The sequence below is a fragment of the Lathamus discolor genome, chromosome 2 (genome assembly GCF_037157495.1).
Source record: "Lathamus discolor isolate bLatDis1 chromosome 2, bLatDis1.hap1, whole genome shotgun sequence".
Lineage (NCBI taxonomy): Eukaryota > Metazoa > Chordata > Aves > Psittaciformes > Psittacidae > Lathamus > Lathamus discolor.
The window spans coordinates 113,124,532-113,146,468 of NC_088885.1; the positions used below are offsets into that span (position 1 = coordinate 113,124,532).

The following is a 21,937-nucleotide window of genomic DNA, read 5'->3' on the forward strand; positions in this document are numbered from 1 at the left end:
ACCTCGTATGTTGTGAATGCAGGTGTGATAGCTGCACTTTCTGCAATCTGTCAAAACTACCAGTGTAGCAATAGTGAAAGCACAGCAGGGCAAACTCGACATGCATGTAAAAGATTAAGGCACTTAGCCTGCCAGTCCATGTGGCTTATCTTCATGGCTGTTGTTACCAGTACTAGTGGAGTTTGGGAGGGTACAGTTGTGACTGTACTGTGTTGTGACTGCACTGGAAATCAATGTGGCCATATGCTTTCAGTTCTCATCTCAAGGAATTTCTGCTCTGCAGCTGTATCAGTTAAAATGCTGACTGCATTTTAAAGCAGTGATGCCATGAAATCAAGCAAGGCTGAGAAAGGATATGGTCAAAGAGAGGAGTGTTTCCTTTGCTCCCTCAGTCTCACAAAGCAGCAGAGCATGGAACTGCACCTATTTGGGCATGGTTCATCTATTGGGGCATGGAAAAAGAGTTTGTGTCTGTTCTTGCATTCTGTTCACATTTTACATAATTTTCAGCATATCATCAAGTATTAGAATTTATTGTCTATGCTTCGATCTGAAAAATGTAGTTTCAAAGGGTACTCGAAAGGAAATTTATTTTTTTCTCTCCTAACATTTTGTTGGACTCTGCTTTTTGCACCTCTGTAAGGAACTGTACATCAGGCCTTGGTTTTTATACTCATTTTAACGTTGTGCTCAACTTGGGCACATGGGCAATGCCCCTCAAGTTTTATGGGTAAAGAAGAACAAGTGCATAAGCATCCTTCCAAACCTACTGGAATTTAGCCCAAACTTGGCTATGATATACCACTGTATTACTGAAGGTCATGCTAACATCCCATTCAAACGAGCAAAGACTTTCAGCTATACTCTACTGACTTTAAAGGCTGTGTTATGCATGTCCTCTTAACCATCACACTTGCTTTACAGGCGAGGCAGGTGGCACGTCCCTCCTCAGCCCTCCTCCACATCGAGCCCCGGGCCTGAAGGTCAAACGGGACATCCCTGTCCCCTTCCTCCGCACAGGTACGCGCTGCTGCCGCCTTTTCGGCCTGCCGGTATGTTCAGCCGCGCTCCTGAGCATGACGCGACACGGGGATCCTTACCCTGGCCGGCGCTCCCGTTACGAGAGGCAGCGCAGAACACCTGCAGCCCCGCTCTGCCGCAGGGAGGCGGCCGGCTGCGCGCACGGCGCCCGGCTTTACCTGCCCGGACCACTAAAAGCTACGCCGCGGGCGCAGGCGGGGACGGCAGGCGGGTCCCGCAACGAGGGGCGAGGGGGGCGGCTGCGCTGTCCCGTCTCCCCGGCAGACGCTCCCCGCCCCGCAGGCCGCCGCCGGCACTCCCGTGGTGCCGCCACATTGGCCTCAGCCGGGCCGGGGCAGGCGGGCCCCGCCGCCGCGTGGCTCAGTAAACACGGCGGGCGGCGGGGAGCGGCGGGGCCGGGCCGGGCCGAGCGCCGCCGCAGTAGGTCGCGCCCGGCGGCGTGGGCCCGCCCTTTGCCCGTCCTCCCACCGCCCTCGCCCGCCCTCTCTCCCTCCCTCCCGCCGCCGGCAGCGGAGGCCGGGCCGGGCGGGCCCACGTGCGCGGCGCCCGGAGCCGGCAGAGCGCGGTCACCATGTGTTACCCCGAGCGAGCCGGCGGCCGGAGCAGCGACTGAGCGTCCTCTGCCCGCGATGCTGCGGGGCTACGCAGAGCGGCCGCCCCCCGTCCCGTCGCCTCCTCCTCCTCCATGAGCACCTCGGCGGCGGCCCCCGTCGGGCTGATGCCCGGCGGGCAACCGGAGCAGGCGGCCGCCGCCGCGCCGCCCGCCGCACTCCCCGGCACCCCTGCCGCCGACAGCCTCGCCGCCAAGGTACCCGGCGGCCCGGCGCCCTCCGCCGCCCCTCAGCCACCGCGCCAGGCGGCTGGCACCGGCGGCGCCCCGGCCGTGCGGGTGGTCGCCGCCGGGGGCCCACGGCCGGTGGCACCCAAGGGTCCGCCCGCGGCCACTCTCCAATTACCGGCCAACTTGCAGCTGTCCCCGGGTGAGTGAGCCCGTGTCGCGACTGAGCGGGCATGTCGCTGCCTGGGAGCGGGTCGGGAGGATGGAGGGGCAGCCCACCTGCCCTTGGCGCTAGGGACGAGCGGTAGCGAAAGACGGGCGGACGGGCTGACGGAGCAGTCCCGCTGGTGGGAGGGAGTTTTCCGGGGCTGCCCCGAAAGTTTGGGGCGAGTTGCTGTTCTGCGCCGAACTTGTGGGAATTGCGGTGTTCGCCTGGCCTTCAGGGCGCAGGAGGCGGGAATGGGGGAAGCACTGGGGATGCCGATAGCGGGTGTGGAAGGATGGATCTGGAAGTCTCTGGATTAAGACTAACTTTTTTCCTTGGCTGTATAGCACGAAGAGCAGGAGGACTAAGCAGAAAACAGTAGCCGAGTTGTCTTAATTTGTGACTTGGAAAAGACAAAATCGAGGCTTTCGTGGAACTCGGGGGAGCGAGTAGCGCGGAGAAGTGGGAGCGTGTGTTAAGAGACTGACTGCAAAGTAACTCCTGCTCCCGCTGTGAGTCACACGGCTCTTGGTCCCCCTCTAAGCAAGCTGTCCTGTTAGAATCGTTCTCACTGTTACAGTCAGGCCGATGTGAAGTGTTACTGGAGCAGCAGCAAAGAAAATACTAATGTAGGAATTGTGTAGTGCTGATAAAGATGGCTTGGTACTCGGGATAGCAGCAGAGGGCTAGCCAGGGCTCCTACCTGCACTATCTCACAGGAGGAAAGAGGTAGTGTCCATTCTAAACTTCCCTGTCAGGCTGTATTTAAATGTTGGTTTTTTTGTTTGTTTTTTTTTTTTGTTTTGTTTTGTTTTGTTTCTTTTTCTTACAAAAAACCCCGAAAAGTTAATTTTATTCCACTGGTCTTGTTCTCACTATATTGAGACCCAAGAGGTAGTGTAATCACTTGATTGCCATTTGTTGCTATAATTATTTCTTGCCAGGATGGTTCCTTTGTTGGAGCAATCTGTTGCAATTACTTTCAGGTAGGATATTGCCTGAAAATGATGACTAGTTTTACATTTCATTCCTGTGCTGCTGGTGCATATTTGCATTTTTGTTTTCATTTTTTCTTTCGTTCTTTCTGTTCTCCCCCCTCCCTCCCCATCTTTATCAAAGACCTGCAGCTCTCAAGGAAATATATAATGCTAATGTAATTAGAAAAATAAATTTTTTAATCAGTAAGTTTCACTGTAGATTTCCCAGCACTCAACATGATGATGCTATAATGTCTGAGCAGTCAGCAGTCAAGGATGAGGCTAAATCTCTGCCAACTTTCCTCCGAAATGAATCGTGATGGAAATATATTAATTCTTTTGTAGTAGGTCTCCCCAGATGTTCATAGTTTCTATCTAATACTTCATTTTCTGGAATGTATCGGCATTCAGTTAAACATCATTCCAAGGGGGTGAATGCTAATGCAAGTTGCTTGTAATTTGGGAACTACAAATTAGCAAAACTTTTGCTTTCTATAGTAGCTTGGTGCTGATTGCATCAAGGAATGCTGCTGTCATCTGACTTGTATTGTGACGGTAGGCAGGTGTAACAAAAGTAGTGTTACCCCTTGGTTGCATCAGCTTATTTTCCTTTCTCCTGGGACAAAAAGCAAAGCGAGCAGACTTTGTATTGGAAGTTCAGAGGTGCCAGTAGTGTGCAGCATTGTCAATGTAGCTGTATGGAACTTGCTGCTCCAGAAGCAGCACAGAAGTTGTCGTATCTCAAATGGATCTGTGTTTCAGGGAAACCTGTCTAAATAATTGTCCTGAGGACAATGTAAAAGCGCATTCTGGCTAGAGCAAGCATTAGGATTCCACCTCTGTCTTCTATGTGGATTCAATATGTAATGAATAATCAAATAATTCAGAAATTTAAATGCAAGATGAATAGCATTAAATCTACAAGTGTTAGTCTCCTTAAAAAAAGAAGCGGAATAAACCGACGAACTTTTAGGCTTGGAAAGTTTTTGTTTCAAATAAGCTGCAAAATCTCTAGCCAAGCAGCATAAAACAGAAAAGGGGGAATGCACTTGGCTTTAAAATCATGGCATTGAACCTGGGGCACCTGCTAAGAAAAATGCATATGGAAAGCATCCTCCCCCCTGAGTTTCAAAGGGAGGTACTTGAACTAGCTTGTTTGGAGGAAGGCTGGACAGCACTGCCCTTACTGGTCATCCTGAAGTACTCATGAACAGTTTGTGGCCTGGAGCTTACACTGCCCCTGTGCTTCTACAGGACTGCAGTCTGGGAGGGGAAGGGCATCAAGGGGACTGTGTCACCCTGGCTTTTAGTCATGGATTTAGACTGTTCTTTCTCTTCCATCTCTACCTCCCCCTCTCTCTTGTCCAGAATAAAGCCAGGAGGGAGGGGTGGGAAGGACAGATGACTGGGTATGACTTGTCACTTCTCTTAGCACAGATTGCCTTCTGCCCAGTACCACTTTACCCAGTTAGTTACACAGGAAAGATCATTGAGCTTCGCAAATTCAGCACATCTTGCAGGACCCGGGCTTGCTCATGAGTAATAAAGGGTTTTTGTCACTGTCCTGGGTTCAGCTTTAAGTTATTTTTTTCTCCTTCCCAGTAGCTCGTGCAGTGCTGTGTAGAGGAGACGCTGCCTTTGAACATCAAGCCCATCACTTTCCAATGTTTTCCTCTGCAAAGTGCCAGTTTTCAGCTAAGTAGCCAAATGCTTAGGCCAGCGCATCCTCCTGCACACTGAGGGTATCTCCTGTACCAGCAGTCAGGAGGTGTTAAGTCCAGCTGTGGCTCATATTCTCCCCACCACCAGGGGTTTTAGCACTCAGCAGAACTCCAGCAGGGGACCATATCCTTATATACAGGGACAAATTGTGCTTTGAAGGTTTGGTTGTGGTATTTTCACCTGGCATGCTGTCAGCTCACAGACTGAATGGTTGGGCTGTATCTTCCTAAATGGAGGGCGTTTGTATGATCTACTGAAGGAACCCTTGCTCAGTTGCCCTTTTTGTTGACAAGAACACAACAGCAGCATTTCAGAGGGCTTGTAGCAGTATGTGGTGCTGGCAGTGAGCAGTGGCATGGTGAGTGCAGTACTGCCTCAGTCCTGAGTTCTGCTGTTTGTGTGGTCTGTGCTGATGCTTGCAAAACTGCAAATGTCTTGTGTTATGGACCATCTGCTTAACAAATTGGGTCTTTGGTTAACTTGAGCTTAATGTTGGGAGCAAAAATGGTTTGGCTGTGCTGTAAGCAGGAAGAAATAGTTAAAGGCTTGGGAAGGGGAAGGAGTGACAAGTTTTCCACGGGCCATGACAAATGTCTTTATCTCACCTTGGTGTCTTTGGGCCCTGCACCACTTTGGAGACATGGAAGGTAGAGCAAAAGCATAAAAACAACACAGAGAATGTTGTTACTTGAGTTCTTTACTTTTCTTGACTTAGTTTTTTGTTACTTCTCTCTCTGTTCTTGCAGCTTTCATTCTGGCCCTGGAATGTCCAGGCAGGCATTCAGAGGACAGTTAGCAGATCTGTCTGCTTCTCTTGTGGAGGGATAAAGCAACAAAGGACTCGACTGGATGCTAGGGATCCACCATTGTTTACCTTAGGATCTGCTTACAGCAGGAAGCTCTTCAAAAAGCCTACCTGATCCCGCTGCTGCTGCTGTCAGGGCTATGACAGCAGCTGCCAGTGTTCTTCACTGTAGTATCAGCTGCCTCTGGTGTGTGTATTTCTGTTTTATGCTTTCTGTTATTGCTAACACCAATGGGCCTGAGCAAGTGTGGGGTCAGCAAAGAGAAGTTGCCCTGCATCTGCCTTCATTTGCAGTAGTAAGCTGATGCAAGACACAGCTGCTGTACGGTTTCCCCGGCACCTGACTTGGAGGGGGATGGCAGGAGGTACAGGTCCTTGGTTTCTGTGTGCAGCTCTGTTGTCTTTGGATGTTTTGCCTTGTCCCTGGCAGGTTTTCCACGGCCTACAGCTTATCAAGACTGATAGTGGGTAACTGCTCAGGAGGCAGAACCGCTGCTCATGGCAGGAGGCCAGGGCTGCATGGCAGGGGGCAGGCGGTTGGCATGTGGGCACCTGCTGGTGGGAGGGAGAGGACTGATGTGGGTATCCCAAAGCTGCTGGGGTGGGGGGGTGGTACAGAGCCTGATATCGTCAGGCTTCTCTTAATTGGACATAGAAAGGTTGGTGAATATGTGGATGCTGCTGCTTTCTGCTCTTGAAGTTGGCCTAGTACCTCTCAAGTGCAGTACTCCTCATCTTCCTCTTCGTGTTGTAGTTATGTCTTGGTTGTAAAACCACACGAGGAATTTGTTATTTTCATATTCCCACTTTGGAATAGGAGGAAGTGCTGATTTTAAAATACTGCTTAATTTGTATTATGTTTGAGTAAGTAGGAGGGGGCTATCTAAAGATTTCTTGTTTTAACATGACAAAAAATACCCTAGAAAATCCTTCAAAGTCTGCAGTTTCTGGATGTCGATAATATCGTGAAGTCTGAGCATAATAATACTTGTTCTGTAGGATGACCAGTAGGGGCTAAATAATACATGGTTGCAACCTTTTATATCCCAATAGCATCCTCTGTTTGCCAGGTTTATACAGGTAGATTATTTGCAGACTTTTCACATTAGGCAACACTGGTCAACTTTATTTACTTATTTCTGAGGAGGAGTCAGCAAAGCTTCATCAGGCTTGAGGAACTAAGTCAGACTTAAAAAATAGTGAGTAAATGTCTTCTGCTGTAAGAAAGCAGAAATTTCAGCTGCCCTGTAGGACTTGATTTTGCTTTCAGGACTGAATGTGTCTAGCAAAACAATGCCTTCATATCATTAAATGCACAGCCCTGTGGTAATTAAGATTTAAATCTTGGCAGAAGGTATAAAGCCAGATTCTAGATTTATGATTCTCACAAAACCCAGATGCATTCTGAATAGTGAAGCGCTGAAATACGATTAATTCATGTTGTTCAGATTTTACAATCAATTGGAGTGTGTTGCAAAAAGTACAGCTACAGATTGGTGAATAGTAAACTTTTTCAATCCTTAGAAGGGAGAGAATGTGAGCCTGACTTCTGTAGCTTTTGCAGTATTTAAAGGAGCCCTCAGCTTGTAGAAGTGAAAAATGGCATCATCTATGTACAAGTGACAGCTGGAAGAAGTACTAATTGTATTTCAGCATTCTTTTCCTGATAAAGTAGGTAAGCTCATGAGTTGTCACATTGAGTAGTCTGCAATGCCAGATACTTTTTCAAGTTGTCTTAGAGAACCAAGTATTTGTCATGCCATGTGGTAGAAATCTGTGCTGTGCTTAGTGGGTAGGATTGGATGTTACAGTTGTGTGAGTGTTGTTGAAAGTTGCAAAGCTTCTGATGACTATCAAAGATGAGTAATTAGTACTGCCTGAACCGCTTGACAAAAACCCAACGGCAAATACTTCTTTTCTTAATTCTTTTTGCTTGAAGCTAACTTCTATGAAAGCTGACTTCTCTGAAATCTATGATGATTTCAGAAGAAAAATGTATATAATCGCAAAGTGGAAGAGATCACAGTAGATGTTTCTAAGTGGTTTGCTATTCAAATTGTCAGGATTAAGGCATGTTCTGCCATCTGGGTCACCTTTTGAACAAAGTCCACTAACTGATCTTTTCCACCAGTGTCTTGATAATCTCTGATCACAACTGAAGCAAGTTAAAAATGGCAGCAGATGGAATATCCTTGATGCTGATGAGAAAATCTAGGGTCTGTTAAGGCTGGAGAACTCATGAATCTCAGTCATCTTACTGGGGTGATTTCGTGAACTAACAACAGTCAGATGTAATGATGGCACTTGGTTTTCATAGCTTGTGTTCGCAGACCTCTTCTAGTGCATGCTTCTAGTTTGGTGGAGGCAGAAGAGATTGCTTTGTTAGTACTGACTGCTCCTAGGAGTTACCTGGGAAATCAAAGTTCTGTGGGCCAGGTCCAGCTGACTGCTTGGTGGTGTCTTACTTGGCAGTCTGCTTGGGGCAGCTGATAGCGTGTGCTGGAGGGGGTAAGTCTGTTCAGACCACCTTCATATATGTGGCTTGCATACTAGCCACTTGATAAACATCACACTATTTTGATCATGGTTTCCACAGTATCTGTGTAGGCAGAAGCTAATGCTTCCATGAAAGTTTTGCTGTCTTCTGTAAGAATTTTTGTTTGCTCCATCCCACTTAGAGCTGGGTGGTAATCAGTGTTAAAATTCAGTGTTAAACCCTTGTTTGGCCTCTCTGAAATAAGTGAAAATCCATCCAACAGTGAGGTGAGTATGTATTTCTAGAGGAAATTAAGTGAAATTCAACCTTCTGCTAGTCCTCATGCAAACACCAAGGAAACAAGTGTTCCATTGCAAAATTAATCTCTATTGAGTTGATTCTCATTTAAAGGAGATAGAGATTTAAAGGGGACTGATGTGGTCCTTTATTAGAACTGTAACAAGGCAGCTGTTATGTTTGTAGCATCTGTTGGTTTAATATTAAGTTTTATGCTACAACACTCTGTAAATTTCAGTTTTCTCTGCAGCAGCCCAATAGCTCTCACAGTTTTCTAGAAATGGGAAGTGCAGGGTGTTAGCATACCTTCTGGTGCTTATGGAGCTGGGCACTGTATATATATGGCTGGAATGTGGCCAGCATCTAACTTGCTGTTTAAAGAATTTGACTCCAGAGAATACTAGGAGTACACAGCAAACTAGAAGAGGTTGTGGTATATAGATTCAGTGCCTTTTCCAGTGCAGTAAGAATTGTCTTGAAAGTAAGGACGTGTCACTTTGACTCTTTTGAGGGACTGTTTCACTTCCATCAGCTCTGCAAATATTTGAAGATCCTTCATGAGGTAACTTGGGTCCCAGGGAACTTTTAAGTCAGAGCATCTTATCTGTAGACAATCCTGTAATTGTCTGATTACTGGGTAGGAAAGCAACCAAGCCTCAAGTAGCAAAGTTGCAAACCACAAAGATGAGGTGGGAAAACCCTGATAGGAATGATCCCAGTTGCTGAAAGACATGGCCCAAGGACAAGTGCTAGATGTTTTCACAGTATCAAGTGAGACTGCATTGTGGAATGCATTATTGGCCAGGAATCCCGTGTGCCTACACACAATAAAACTAAAACCCCTTGGGATTCGAGTGTAATAAATATACTTTGAGTTCGAATAGAAACAGTAGTGCCATCTTGGAACTATGCCTATAAAATATCTTTGACCTGTCACTTACTTACAGCCCCTTCAAGAATCAGTGCAATGTCCAGATTTTCTTTAGATGGTTTGTATGGATGTCTGTTGTTTGCTATAAATAAAAGGTGTACTACCTTGCAACAGGGACTTATATTTTTGCCCAAGAGTCCTACTGTAACTGTAAAATTGCGTGGATATAAATATATTCTCAAGTAATGAAGCTCAACTGTGCATGCAGTCAAGGAGAGCTGAAACATGGGCCTGTATTCTGTGAAAAGGCATCAGCACTATGGGGCCCCAATTGCTAGTCTGTTAAGTAGAGATACTCATCTGAGCACCAAAATGCATTGGTGAGCAGCTAGCCTCTAACAGCTTGGATAAGACTTAGTGATGAAGCAGTGTGTGAAACTTTACTTCAGACTTTTGCATTTTTAGCACTTAGTTCCTGGAGGAAGGGAGGGAGAGGGGGCGTTGTTTATGCTCTTCAGAAAGATGCATGGTGTCCATTATTCCAGCCTATGTGAAACAATAGGTTATCAGACTCTGCTCCATCCTGCCTAGAAGGGATACCATCATCCGTTTCCTGGCTTCCTGTATTTGACAAGGCTGTGTCTGTACTGGGTGTCTCAGGAGCTGGTGCCCAGGACCTTGCAAGAGACAGGTTGGAGTTACTGGTGACTTCTCTGGGACTGTGCACCCCTTGAGCTCTTAGTGTGGCAGAGCTGTGGATGCATGGTGGTGGTTTGAATAGCTGCTCACAGCAACCCAGGCAATCTGGGAGACATTAATGCTAGTGAAACAGTGCTATCAACTGAACAGTGATGTCTGTGGTTAGGGCTAGTCCCTGGCTGGTGCAACCTTCAAAGTTTCAGAGTCTACAAGAATTTGCAATGTAGTGTTTTATGCAGTTGGGAAAGATGCAGTCAACTTCTTTCATGAACTTGTGGGTATAACACTGTATTGCATTTTACTTAGGTTGTCTATGTTCTGTTGTGGCATGAAAACATACTGGGATTATGCCTTTTGAACTCTTCTCCTGACCTGGAAATTCCCCAACATATCTTGGGGAAAACAAGGTGTCCGTTAGAGGGATTATGCAAGTAATGTAAAAGTTAAGTCACTTCAGTGTCAAACTTGCCTATTGTGTCTTTCACAGTATTTCATTAATGCTTTCTGCCTCTTTAGCAGTCAGGCTACAACAAAACACCACCTTGATATGATCAGTACCTAAACACTCTGGGTCTCTAATAGTGTCCGGTCTGGGTCTGTCTTATTCAGTCCTGTACTGTGTTTCTGTAACTTGAACTGATGTGTTCTGTGGGGCTCAATAAATGGGGTTGAAGAAGGAAAAATGCATTCTTTTATTCTTTTATATATTTTTTTTTTAAGAATGCCTTTAGTTGGGCTAAGAAAACCAATATTCCTTTCTACTTGACATTCAGTTTCCTGCTAAAACATCCCCTTTAAAGCTTGGTCTTACTTTGTAACTACCTTAAAAGCTATCCCTTTATTTTCAATAGTTTATTGAAAGAATGAGATTTGTTTAGGAACAGAGAGCACTGAAACATTACTGTTGTAAAACATTTTTTGCTGTTCACTTACTGTTTTGGGACCTGAAAGTCTCATTTAGCCTTGTATTTGTAATTGGTGTTAAAGTGTTGGCTACATACCTGATACAGGCACCCCTTGTTTTGAAATAAGCTGAATTTTATCCTTGTTTGAAAGTGGCTGTTGTAACTTGTGTTCTCTTAAATGGGTTGTATCTAATGCAGTTAGTTCTTGCTTGTACTTTATTTTAGGAGCAAGATGCTTATTTTTGTTTCCTTGTGTTGCTCCCCAGCCAGCAGTTCCGAAGGGCTGTTGTGTTGAGTAGTTTTGTTGGAAATCATGTAATCGAAGTCGTGGTTTAACTCAACAACTTCAGCTTCATGTGTAACAGCATGTGGTGTGTCTCCACCGGAGCACACCTGCTGGCTGGCTCATCTCAGGAGATTTCCTTCTGGATGTTCCCCTTCAGAAACAGCCTCAGGCTTGTCTTATGTGGTGAAAGTTGTCCTTATGTGGGATGCTTTTAGCATACATTGGTGTTCGGTGCTGATAGATGAAACCCTGAGCTTTGGTTGGCAGCACAGCTTACATTAACAATAGGGTTGTTTCCTTGACACCATTTCCCGAACCACAGTGAAGCCCGTGCAGATGACCTTATGTTCAGTGGCATAAACAGATCCCTGCCATGATCCCACAGCATCTTGTTCATGTCTGTGGTGAATTTTGGTTCTCTGTCTGTAGTTACGATGAAGAGGTATCTGGAAGCTGCTCCTCCTTCTAACCTCTGTTTCTTGATTCCAGGTTGAATGCTAAACACAGCTACAGCTTAGAAAATTTGAAGTGTATTCTAACCAAGTTCTGAAAAAGCTGGATTTCCTTATTGGTGGTACTGGGACAACAAAAAATCATAGTGGAGGTATCTTGGGTTTGAACAACAAATAGAATTGTAATAGAAGGCCTCTGGCTTTCCTTGGCACACACTACTGGCATGCCTAGGAAGAGGCTATTGTAGGTTGCAGCTGCCTGAGCTTTGCAGGAATGATGCTGGGCACTGTTTCTGGAGGCATGGTTCTTGGAGCCCCTGTTCCAGGAGGTCAGGTCACTGGGGAGAAAGGGCATAGATCTCAATGAGACCTCTTTAAGGTGAGAAGCTATAGCGTGGCTGGTCTTGAGTAGCTCTGGAGGAAGCTGAGCTGGGGTTTGGTTGTCAGTTCCTTCCCCTTCAGACTTGCTGAAAGAAGGTGTGCAGGGAACAAAGGGCTCAAATAGCTGATTTTAGTTTAACTGTCCTGTCTGGCAGTTAGGAGAAAGAAGTAACTTTCCAAAGGATTTTATTCTTGGCAGGATAGGCAGAATATACCCAGAGGCAGGAATCTCAATTAATTTTAAAAAGGGCTGTTTGTTAATCTGTGAGACACCAGAGTCCTCCAGCAAAACATGCAAGAGCTCATCCCTGCTTGTAACTGGTCATTTTAGGTTTTCTGTTTGTGACTGGAAAATGGGAAGAGCCTTGTAGCCTTACTCTTACTATCAAAGTGCATAATTGGTGAGAAAGTCTTTCCTGTTCTCTGAAACAACTTCAGTAAAACCATCTTTCTTGGAAGCGTTGCCTAAAAGAGGGCACCTTTGGTGTTACAAAGATGCCTCATTGCTGTTCAGTAACTATGGTTAGTGCTGATATTTTGGTCAGAGATTGAAGATACTTTTTCTGGTTTTAAATGCTGTGCTGAGTGATGTTACCCGAAACTTCGTTGTTTCAGCTGTTCAGAAGTCAGTCCCAACCCCCATTTTGCTGTGGAGTTGCAGTGACTGCAAGACCTGATCTGTTTTCACTTTTAGTTTGTCAAAAATTGCTTTCTAGTGAATGTAACAGCTCTTGATAAGAAATATTATCTTTTCCTTCCTCCCCCTTAAGTGAAGAATGTGGATTCTTGCACTTATCTTCATTTCTGACAGTAGTCTGTCTTGGTAGCCGCATGAGTCTGTTTATGTGACCTTTTTATTGATAAGCTCAAGGTTACCATCACCTGCTGTTCCCTGTTTCAAAGCTGTGCAGATGTATGTGGTGTTTAAGACTTCAGACACTGAGTTCGAATACCATGGATCCTTTTCTTCTGGCAGAAGGCACTTCCCTTGTCTCTTCTTGGAGTCTACACTACTGACTTCAGTGTCGGGTTGTTGCTTTTGTTTCAAAGCAGAAAAGGTGTATCAAAAGATTGGGGGTATTTTTAAGTCATGAAAGTCTACGTAAATTATGGCAACCAGAAGTAAAAAAATAAATGCCATTCTCAACAGCTTTCAAACTGTTTCAGACAATCCATGTGCCAGTTTACTGTCACTTCATGACAGTAGGTTGTAACTGTCCAGAATCGTGTTTCATGCTTGAAGTGATGTCTTATGGCTCTTCACTGTACAAATCTGTAGCTATGACAGCCATTTCAAATTTGTTTTCAGCTTTATTCTTGCTAGCATCAGGAATTTACTGTATTAAGCCTACAAAAGCCAGTTAGAAGATTACTATGATACTGGGTTTGTTGATTTGGGGAATTCTAATTTTGCTAGCTGTCAGAAGAGCTGCTGACATGAAAAGGCTACCACCATATTAAAAATTCTGCCTGTCATGGTTTAAGCTGAACCCAGGACACCGCCAAATGGAACAGATGCAGAGAAATTAATGTTTGTTCCAAGTGGAACAGGTTCTTACCATAACTTACACGGAAGTAGACAGGTATCATCTCGGTCATATATTCCAATCAAGGCCACTGGAGTGGCCTTAGGTAACTTCTGTGGATGCTTGCACCAAGAATAAGCCTGAAGTTATTTTACAGTGTTCTGGTGAAGTATGGATGTCCTTACATTGATTAATCCTGTTACTAGGAGGAAAGTTGATTTATATTTCAGGGTACAGCGCTGTTGATGATGGTCAAATGTAAGGAACTGCTGGGACTTGTTCATATTTTAGTGGTTGTTTTCTGTTTACTTTTGTTTTTTTGAGATGTTCATGAATTTGCAAATGAACTGTATTGTATTTGTATAAGCTTGCTAGCTGTATTGCCCTTGAGTCAATTTTGTCAAGGAAATTCTCTGCCATTCAAGTGACTGGAGGATGGGATACTCTTCAGGCAGAGTTTCCATCTCTGCCAAATGTTACCTGAAACTTCAGAAGAGTTTCAACCAAGAGCAGGAAAAAAGCTCCAACCCTTATAACTGAGTTGGCTGATAATGATCCTGTTTCTGGTACGCAGTATGATTTAGAGAAGTAGAAATTGTGCAGTTGTGCTTTTGACAGCTTGGCTTAAAAAACGAATTTAATGAGTAGTGACAAAATAGCCAGATACATGAAAGCAAACCACTTAATGCATTCCAGATCTCTAAGGGAATTAAATGATAAACTTATATGTGCCCTCTCAAAGAGCAGAGCTAGCAATGACATTTTTAAGCAAGTTTAGGAAAGAAAAGCCTTAAACCTCCAGTAGCAACATTCTGCCATCCTGAAAGTAGACCTACAGAGAAAAGCTATTGCTATCAAAATGTGTGGTAACGTCAACTCTCTTCTCGTAGAATCTGCAAGAGCATGTAATGTGAACAAGGGAAAAACTGCCCTTTTCCTGACTGATGATGAGTTGTATGCCACGATTCACTGTCTGAATAAGATGGCATGAAAAGAGAATTAGAAATCTGATCTGTTTTCTGTGATTACAGCTATTCATTTATTAAATTAAAAGATCCATCTGTACCTGAATATAGTTATAGTCAACACTTCAGTGGAGGAGGAGAAAGCTGAGTTGTCAGATGGAGTAACAGGATTTTTCTGCATATGCAACTGTCTTGTGCATCTGCCCCATCTAGTAAAGGCTGCTTGAGAAAGAAAGGAATGTCTGGATGCTGCACTTGCAGTCTAAGTTTCTGTGTGCTATGTAAATGGCAATATGTTGACGTTAGAGTTTTATACCATATTTTGTGTTGTCTTGCAATAATCCTCTTATGTTTTTAGATGTGGAGGATGAAAAGCTGTTTCTAAGCATGTGGTTATAGCTTGATCTTTTTTCTTTTTAAACAGAGCCCAACTTGCAGAGCTTGTGGCTTTTCCTGTTGCATTCATTTAAACTTAGACAGAAGCAGTGTTATAGTCTGTATTGTACAGAATGTTTTGACAGCTTCCAGATTAACCAGGTGGTAAAAAGACTATTTCATTGATGCAGCCTTGTTCGTGAGTGCGCATGGGAGATCTGGTTTCGTTCTTATTTTTCAGATACTGGATAACTCGTAAGAAAGTTTAATAAAGCCTTTAAGTGAGGTGTTAGAGGATGGTGGTTTTAGTGGTGGACTCCGCCGCAGCTGCTGTTGAAGGTAAAGGAGATGTGAGGCAAAGGGAGGATGCAATGTAGCTGTTCCCTTGAAGGATCTGAAGCCGTTCAGAGTGGGGATCCAGCTGGCATTTTGTGTTTGCGATCCTGATGAAACTCTGGATTTTCCACTAGCCCTTCGGGGTGGAGGAGGAGGAGGAGGCATGGGTAGCTGAATGGTTTCCAAACGCAGGGAACATGGGGCTGTGTTGTGGCATCTGACTGATTCTCATTAAGGTGGTTTTCACTTGAAAGCTTTAGTAGAAATGTTCATTATTTATCTGTTTAATTGCTTATCATTATACCTGATGGGGTACGAGAAAGGTGGTAAGAGTTGAATCATGATGGGCTGACATTGCTGTAGGTTTGAAAGGAAAACATAAGGAATGAAACAAGGCAGAAGAGTCTCTTGCCACTCCCCCTCCCCCCTTTTTTTTTTCTCTCTTTCCCATTGGAATCTCCCTATTTGGTTGTAAGCTGCTTTGATTAAAAACATTCATTTTAATGCATCTGGACAGACCCTTGAGAGAGGGACAGCTTCAAATGTGCCCTTGGCTTTAACTGGATACCACTGCTCTCTGAATGATGGGGATCGTCTTGATATAGGCAGGTGAACTGGTATTAATCAGGCTTCAGTTCCCATTGCAGGTTTTCTCTAAACCGTATCTTCACCAAATGTGCCTAGATGGAAAGTACAAATGTGTAGAGGCAGCCAAGTATGATAGTGGTGATGAATTTTGCAGGTTGGAGAGCAGCTGAAAGGAGTTACCGTTAAAGTAATTGCCAAGTGTGTGGGGTGTGTCTGGCTTTTTAATGTCCAGAATATCTTTTTGACTCAAAATGATGCGGTTTGCATCTTGTATGCATATACTATTTTGATGTGGCTGTCTAGGTAAGTTTTTCTCTTGACTTTAGGAATTGTTTTCTGTCATAAAATGCAGAGTAAAGCTGATGTAAGGTTAGCTCTTGCATATCTTGGCAGCTGTTCCTTGGAGTAAGAAACTAAATATTACATTACCTTATTGGTGTGGTCTAGTTATTTCTTCAACAGAAGCATGGGAAAGCCGTAATACTGCTTAATTTTTAACAGTCTGGATGTTTTTCTCCAACAGGAACAGTTCTTATCAGAAGCAGTAGTGGCCAGCTAATGCTAGTATCTCAGCAAGCAATAGCACAAGCACAGAATCAGCCACAAAATAACGCAAGTGTGAGACCATCTGTACCGACCACCACACCTGCAATCAGAATATGTGCTGTACAGGTAACCACTCTTATAGCTTTGTGTTATGTAGTTACAACAGGGTTTGCAAAGAAGTCAGGGTGGGCTAAATAAGCATTTGAACACCTTCTGAGCAGCATGATGGTGTTTGATTTTGCACATAAGCATCACCAGGTACTTTGTTTTCTCAGTTTTAAAAAAATACTGCTGGCCATTACATATGGTATAGTTCAAATTAAGGAATTCCTCACTGATGGTGATGACAATGTAAAGGGTTTTAAGAAGAAAACCCACCACTTCCTCCCCTCCTGTCCCCTGCCCCCCCCAAAAAAATCCCCAAACCACCACAACAAAATAAAACCCCGCACAACCCCAAATGAAAAAGAACCTACATGAATGGTTACTGTTAATAAATGCAGCCTTGCAGTCCTCTGGTTGGATACTTCTGTAAGGCTGAGTGGAGCTGAGGACCTTTTCCATGTCCCCAGGATGTACCTCCTTCCCTGAGCTGTGATGGCTGTTTGCTTTCACGTCTTCTAATGTGGTCAGCATGTAAGAGTGGGTAAAAAAATGTGACTATCTGCATATTTCTTGCCAACATGCTCATCTTTTAACTGTTTTATTCTAATTAGGCATCGTGTCTAAATGCCTCTGCATCAGTTCTTGAGTATTAAACTAATAGACAAATAGCTTTGTTGAAAGTGATTAAACTATATGGACTATGTGACTGATGCCTGTTGTTACTGTAGGAGTGGGTGTCTTGGTTTATATCGGACAAGAGCAGGTATTAACTTCAATGTCTGTTTTGTCACTGATTTGTCTGACAGCTGTTCTCTTCGCATGTATAATTTTTTTCTTAATTATTTTAAAGAACTCTGCTACCCAGTTACTAAAGAAAGTAGCAGCTACTTCTGTGAAAACATTATCTCAGACAAGTGCTGTGGCTTCTACTGTTCAGCCACTTGCTGTAATACAGGTAGGTGACAAGCTTTATAATGTGGTGGAATAAGTGAAAGAACTGAAGAAGATACAGATGCATCCTTGTTGTTTCTTACTCTAATCAGTTTTTCAGTAATCTTGATAACGTCTGTCCTCGCAATAAATTATTTCCTGAATGTCTTTTTTAAATACATAATTTAATTATGCTTCTGCCAGTGTGTGTCAGATCATCTCATCTCACTACAGTAAAAAAACACATGAACAATGGATAGAATAAATAGTTCAGAGAGCCATTTCCAGTGCTTTTGTACCCTGTGACAGAGCTCCTTCAGGCTGAAGCCTTTCTGGGAAATGAAGAATTCCTAATGCTCTCTGTTTGGGATTCCCTGATTCCTTAGGGGAAAAAAAGTATACCTAAGATGATGTTGAGTGGAAAATGAGCTGTCTGCACCAGTCAAGCTGTTTTTCATGTGTAGGTTTTTTTTTTCCTCTCATTAAAAACTGAAGGAAGGTCATAACTGAAGACCTCTATTCTCTAATTGAGTTTGGTAGACAGATTCCACAAATATGACTGTGAATAGACAGTCTCATTTCCTAGGTCTTATTTCTGTTTTTCCAGAGAAAAATTTTGTAGGACTCTTCTGAAGAAGCTCTTGCTACCTGAAGAGTATGGGAATTTCAGATACAGTTCATCCTCTGTTCTTGGGGACCAGAGTTCTGGATAAATATGTGTGATGAAAAGAAAACTACTTCTTTCTGCAGCTGAAGTTTTCTGTTCTTATCATAATCTGGAGGAGAAATTGGGAAGAAGTCTGGCTTGTCCATATCTTTTGTGAACAAGAGCTTGAAGAAGACAGTGCTGTAGCTATTGACCAAGCACTCAGTAAATGAGCAGGGTCAGTCATTCAAAAAAACCTTGCTGGATGTATGCTCTCAACCTTGAGAGTGTTTGAACTATTGGGGGATATGTTTCCTGACAGTGGTAACTAGCAGTCTGACTTAAAAATTCATCGTCCTGCTGTTCTCCTTATCAGCAACTGAAAGTTACTCACAGCTCTGATCTTTTTTGTTTTCCTTCTTGCTACAGGTGGATAATGCTGGGGCTAGATGTGAAAACCCAGATGCCTCTTAATACATTTTCTATTTTGCTAAGAATGGAAACAACATATACTTTGTGTCTAAGAACAGTAATGGATAGCCCTCACCCAGTTTTATTTTGGAATACTAGCTTGCAAACCATGTGCTTGCGATCTATGCATAGAGATCTTCAGGATATAAAAGCAAATCGTTAACAATACTACCCTTGCACTGGGAAGAAGAGGCGAAGTTCATCTATCATCTGATGGGTGAATCTGCCTGCATCTTCACACTCTTGTGTGGATAAGCATTGAGATTCATCATGCTATTAACTTTTCCATTTTTAGCTTATATCTGCCTTTGACTTGTTTCTTCTGTTCAGTTTTAATGTAACTAATTTTAGTTGTGTTCTTCTGAGATATTTAAAGAGGTAGACATGGAGTAAGTAGAATAAGATACATCTTTATGCTGTAGAAACTGAAAGACTTCTAATGAGCCATGGGGCTGGATTTAAATAACAGGAATGATGACTGTAGGAAAAATTAATAGCGCTGTTTTGTTTGGAGTGGCTTCCTTGGAGCCCCTCTGTTTTGCAGAGGATTGTAAAGCCCTCTGTACAACCTCCTTGTACAATAAAGATAGGTGCAATATGGATACATCCTGCCATTACAGGGACACTTCACTCCTCACCCTGGGATGCACAAGAGAAGAGTGCTGGCAAGGGAATCTGTGCATAAGGTTGCAGGAACCTTAGTCTGGGGAAGGGAGAGCCTGTGGTTCTGATTTCCTTGGCAGTGATTCATTTATCAGTCCAAAAAGAATTTGCTGATGTTAATCATGACAGATTTTTCGAGGTCACAGGAGAGAAGTGTTGGTGTGGAAGCACGATGTCATCACAAAAAGTGGGAGACACCGGAGAGGAAATTATCCTTGGCTTGGTTGTGTATCTCCTATCCTCTGTGAAGTACTAATTGGAACACTACCATCTGCAAAACTCCTGTCTAGTTGCTGACTCCAGGATTATTCTCCTCATCTACAAAAACATTTCTGTTTTTTGATATTCCTCAATGTTTAAGCTCTGAGGTTAGACAAAATACCTGCACATTTTTATTTTTTACCTTCTTCCCAGATGGGGTAACGAAGCTGCAAAGTATCTAATTAGCATCATGCTGGGGCACTTTTATTTAGATGCAGAGCACTTCTCTTGAAATGACTTCAAAATATGCAGGATTAATGCCATTTTTTGTGGTGACTATTTCTCTGTTGCTCAAAGTGAGAATGAGAGTTGTCAGTAGTGAAAAAGGCTAAGGGCAGATGACAGAAGTTAATTCCCATATACTCATCTTCCTGGGAAAAAGATCCAGCAGACTTCCTGTTGTTCCCTCCCTCGGTTGATAAAATGCTGTTCTGGTCTTGATGTGTAAACGTGCTGGAGTTTGCAATAGATCAGCTCCTGCAAACCTCATGTTTTCGACTTTTAAATGCCCAGGGCATTGCAGCTTGGCAGATCTGTGCTCTGTCCCCTTCCGTCTTCCTCCTGTCCATCTGTTTGTGGGATTCTCGTGCCCAGTTTGCCTCCCTGTGGTCTTAGAGCTGTTGAGCCTCATCCTTGGAAGAGGCAGTGGTGGCAAAGATCCTGCAGAGAGCTATTAAAGTGTTACCAACAGTGGGAGCCTAAGCTGGAATGCTTTCCGGTAGCTGCCTGCTTCTTTAATGTCAAGCTGGCAGCAGCCTGGGGAGGGGGGACACCCACCCAGGAAAAATGTAATTTATAAATAAATCAATAAAGTGACAGTGTTTTGGTTTAGCTTTATATGTTTGTTCATTAATTTTCCCTATCCTGAAAGACTTAAATGCCCTTTGATAGTCTACATCATGCTCTGATTGCTCTTTGTTTTATCCATGGTAGGGTGTTAAGCACTTGTGTTACTGTCTTATCATTAATGCAATTAGCAAGTAATAATTTGTGACTGTTGCACTAAACTGGGGCATTTAAATGTGTTAAGTTGGTGAAAGCAATTGTGCAGATCTCAACCTAGAATTTCACCTACAAACCCAGACTTCCCCTTTCTCTTGAGAAGATTGGAGGGAAAACAACGCCCAACTTCAGGTTTCAAATGCTAACCTGAAACTCTAGCTTTTCTGTAACTTGCAGGTTCAGTCTGGCTTTTTAGTGTTCAAGCTGAGAAATCAAAAGTAGTAGTTGTTGTAGAGGCAAAATCTTTTACTCATTGTATTCTGTTGTATCAGAAGAGCTGTATTGGGGTTTTGGGGTGTGGGTTGGTGTGATTTTTTTTTTTCTTATTATTTTTTTTCTTTCTTTAAAATCTGAAGTAGAAATACTTCAGTTTAGTAGGTTTTCCTCTGGAAACTACTATTTAGCCTGATTAGCAAAGGCAAGAGGCAATTTTGTTCTTATTTTTTCTTAAACCTTTATTACTCCTGTTGCTGGAGCTTCTGTTGGTAAATTCTAATGAGATTTTAAAAAGAGGTCCCAACATAACTGAATTTTGTGAGGATTTGTGTCTGGGCAGAGGAGAGAGATCCAAATTGCTGGCTGCAAGGAAAAGCAGGAAGAACTGGTTAGGTGCATTTGCTCACCTGGCTGCTTTTGCTGGAGCATGCATCCTTCCGAAGTGGACATGATGCCTTTTGCCTACTGTGCGTGTGGTAGGAAGAGTAAGGGATATTGCAATTAGGAGAGAAACTCCAGGGGAAGAGGGGAAGATAAATAATCACTAGAGATTGTATTTTTCTTCAGAGTAGAATCACCTGCCTTAGCATTGTCCAAAATTCATTAGTCTTAGAATGCAAGAGCCTGGCAAAGCTAATACATTGGTTTCTTCAACACAGCTTTACTTTTCTCGCCGCACTTGGAAGTTGCAGAGTTGTAGGCGATGCTTCAGTCTGAGTGAGCCTTTGCCATTTTTTCCCCCTGCTCTTAATTTAAAAACAAAATTATGGCTGTGTGGGTTCTGTCACTTCCTGTATTAAATACAGCCTCTCAAAGCACATGAATCAAAGCTTTAAAACCAAAGATAAATGTTGTTTATTTATGTTTCAAATAGTAGTGTGGAGGGAGGGTTCTACCTTGTACACTAGCAGAATACAGTATGTTTGTCACGTTAGTCTTTGGTTGAAAAGTGTTAATTTTTCTTTCCAGACAGCAGCTGCAACAGCTAGTGTTACTACAGTTACTGCTGTAAAGCCTTCGAGTACTGGAACACCTGTAAAACTTCCAGTTACAGGACCACCTGCACAAGCTATCTCCCAAAAGGCAGTCTCTGTGAAAGCAGAGGGCACAGCAGTAGCACAGATCAGTGCTTCTACAGTAAGGGGAAAAAAAAGTTTTTAATTAACATTCTCTATATTCATCAGAGGTTGGAGAGCCAGTGCAACATCTAACAGTCTTCTCTTTATTTCCACACTAGGAGATGCTAGAGAATGTGAAGAAATGCAAGAATTTTCTTGCTACACTAATAAAACTGGCATCTAGTGGACCTCAAGCCCCTGAGACAGGGCAGAATGTGAAGAATCTGGTGCAAAACCTACTGGTGAGACTATTTATTTATTTATTGTTTTTAACAAAGTCTGAAAGTCGGCATC

General features: G+C 43.5%; 1 protein-coding gene across 2 annotated transcripts in view; it reads left to right on the forward strand.

Annotated features, from left to right (window-relative positions):
* Positions 1-1,500: 1,500 nt before the first annotated feature.
* The window catches only part of TAF4B (TATA-box binding protein associated factor 4b), a 70,635-nt gene continuing 50,198 nt past the window's right edge, over positions 1,501-21,937 (forward strand). For both annotated transcript variants that reach the window (XM_065668158.1, XM_065668159.1), the window contains exons 1-5: positions 1,501-2,021; positions 16,209-16,357; positions 17,187-17,291; positions 21,495-21,662; positions 21,763-21,885. In XM_065668158.1, coding sequence (XP_065524230.1) covers positions 1,727-2,021; positions 16,209-16,357; positions 17,187-17,291; positions 21,495-21,662; positions 21,763-21,885 — 840 coding nt within the window. In that variant the 5' untranslated portion in view covers positions 1,501-1,726. The remainder of the gene's footprint in view (positions 2,022-16,208; positions 16,358-17,186; positions 17,292-21,494; positions 21,663-21,762; positions 21,886-21,937) is intronic.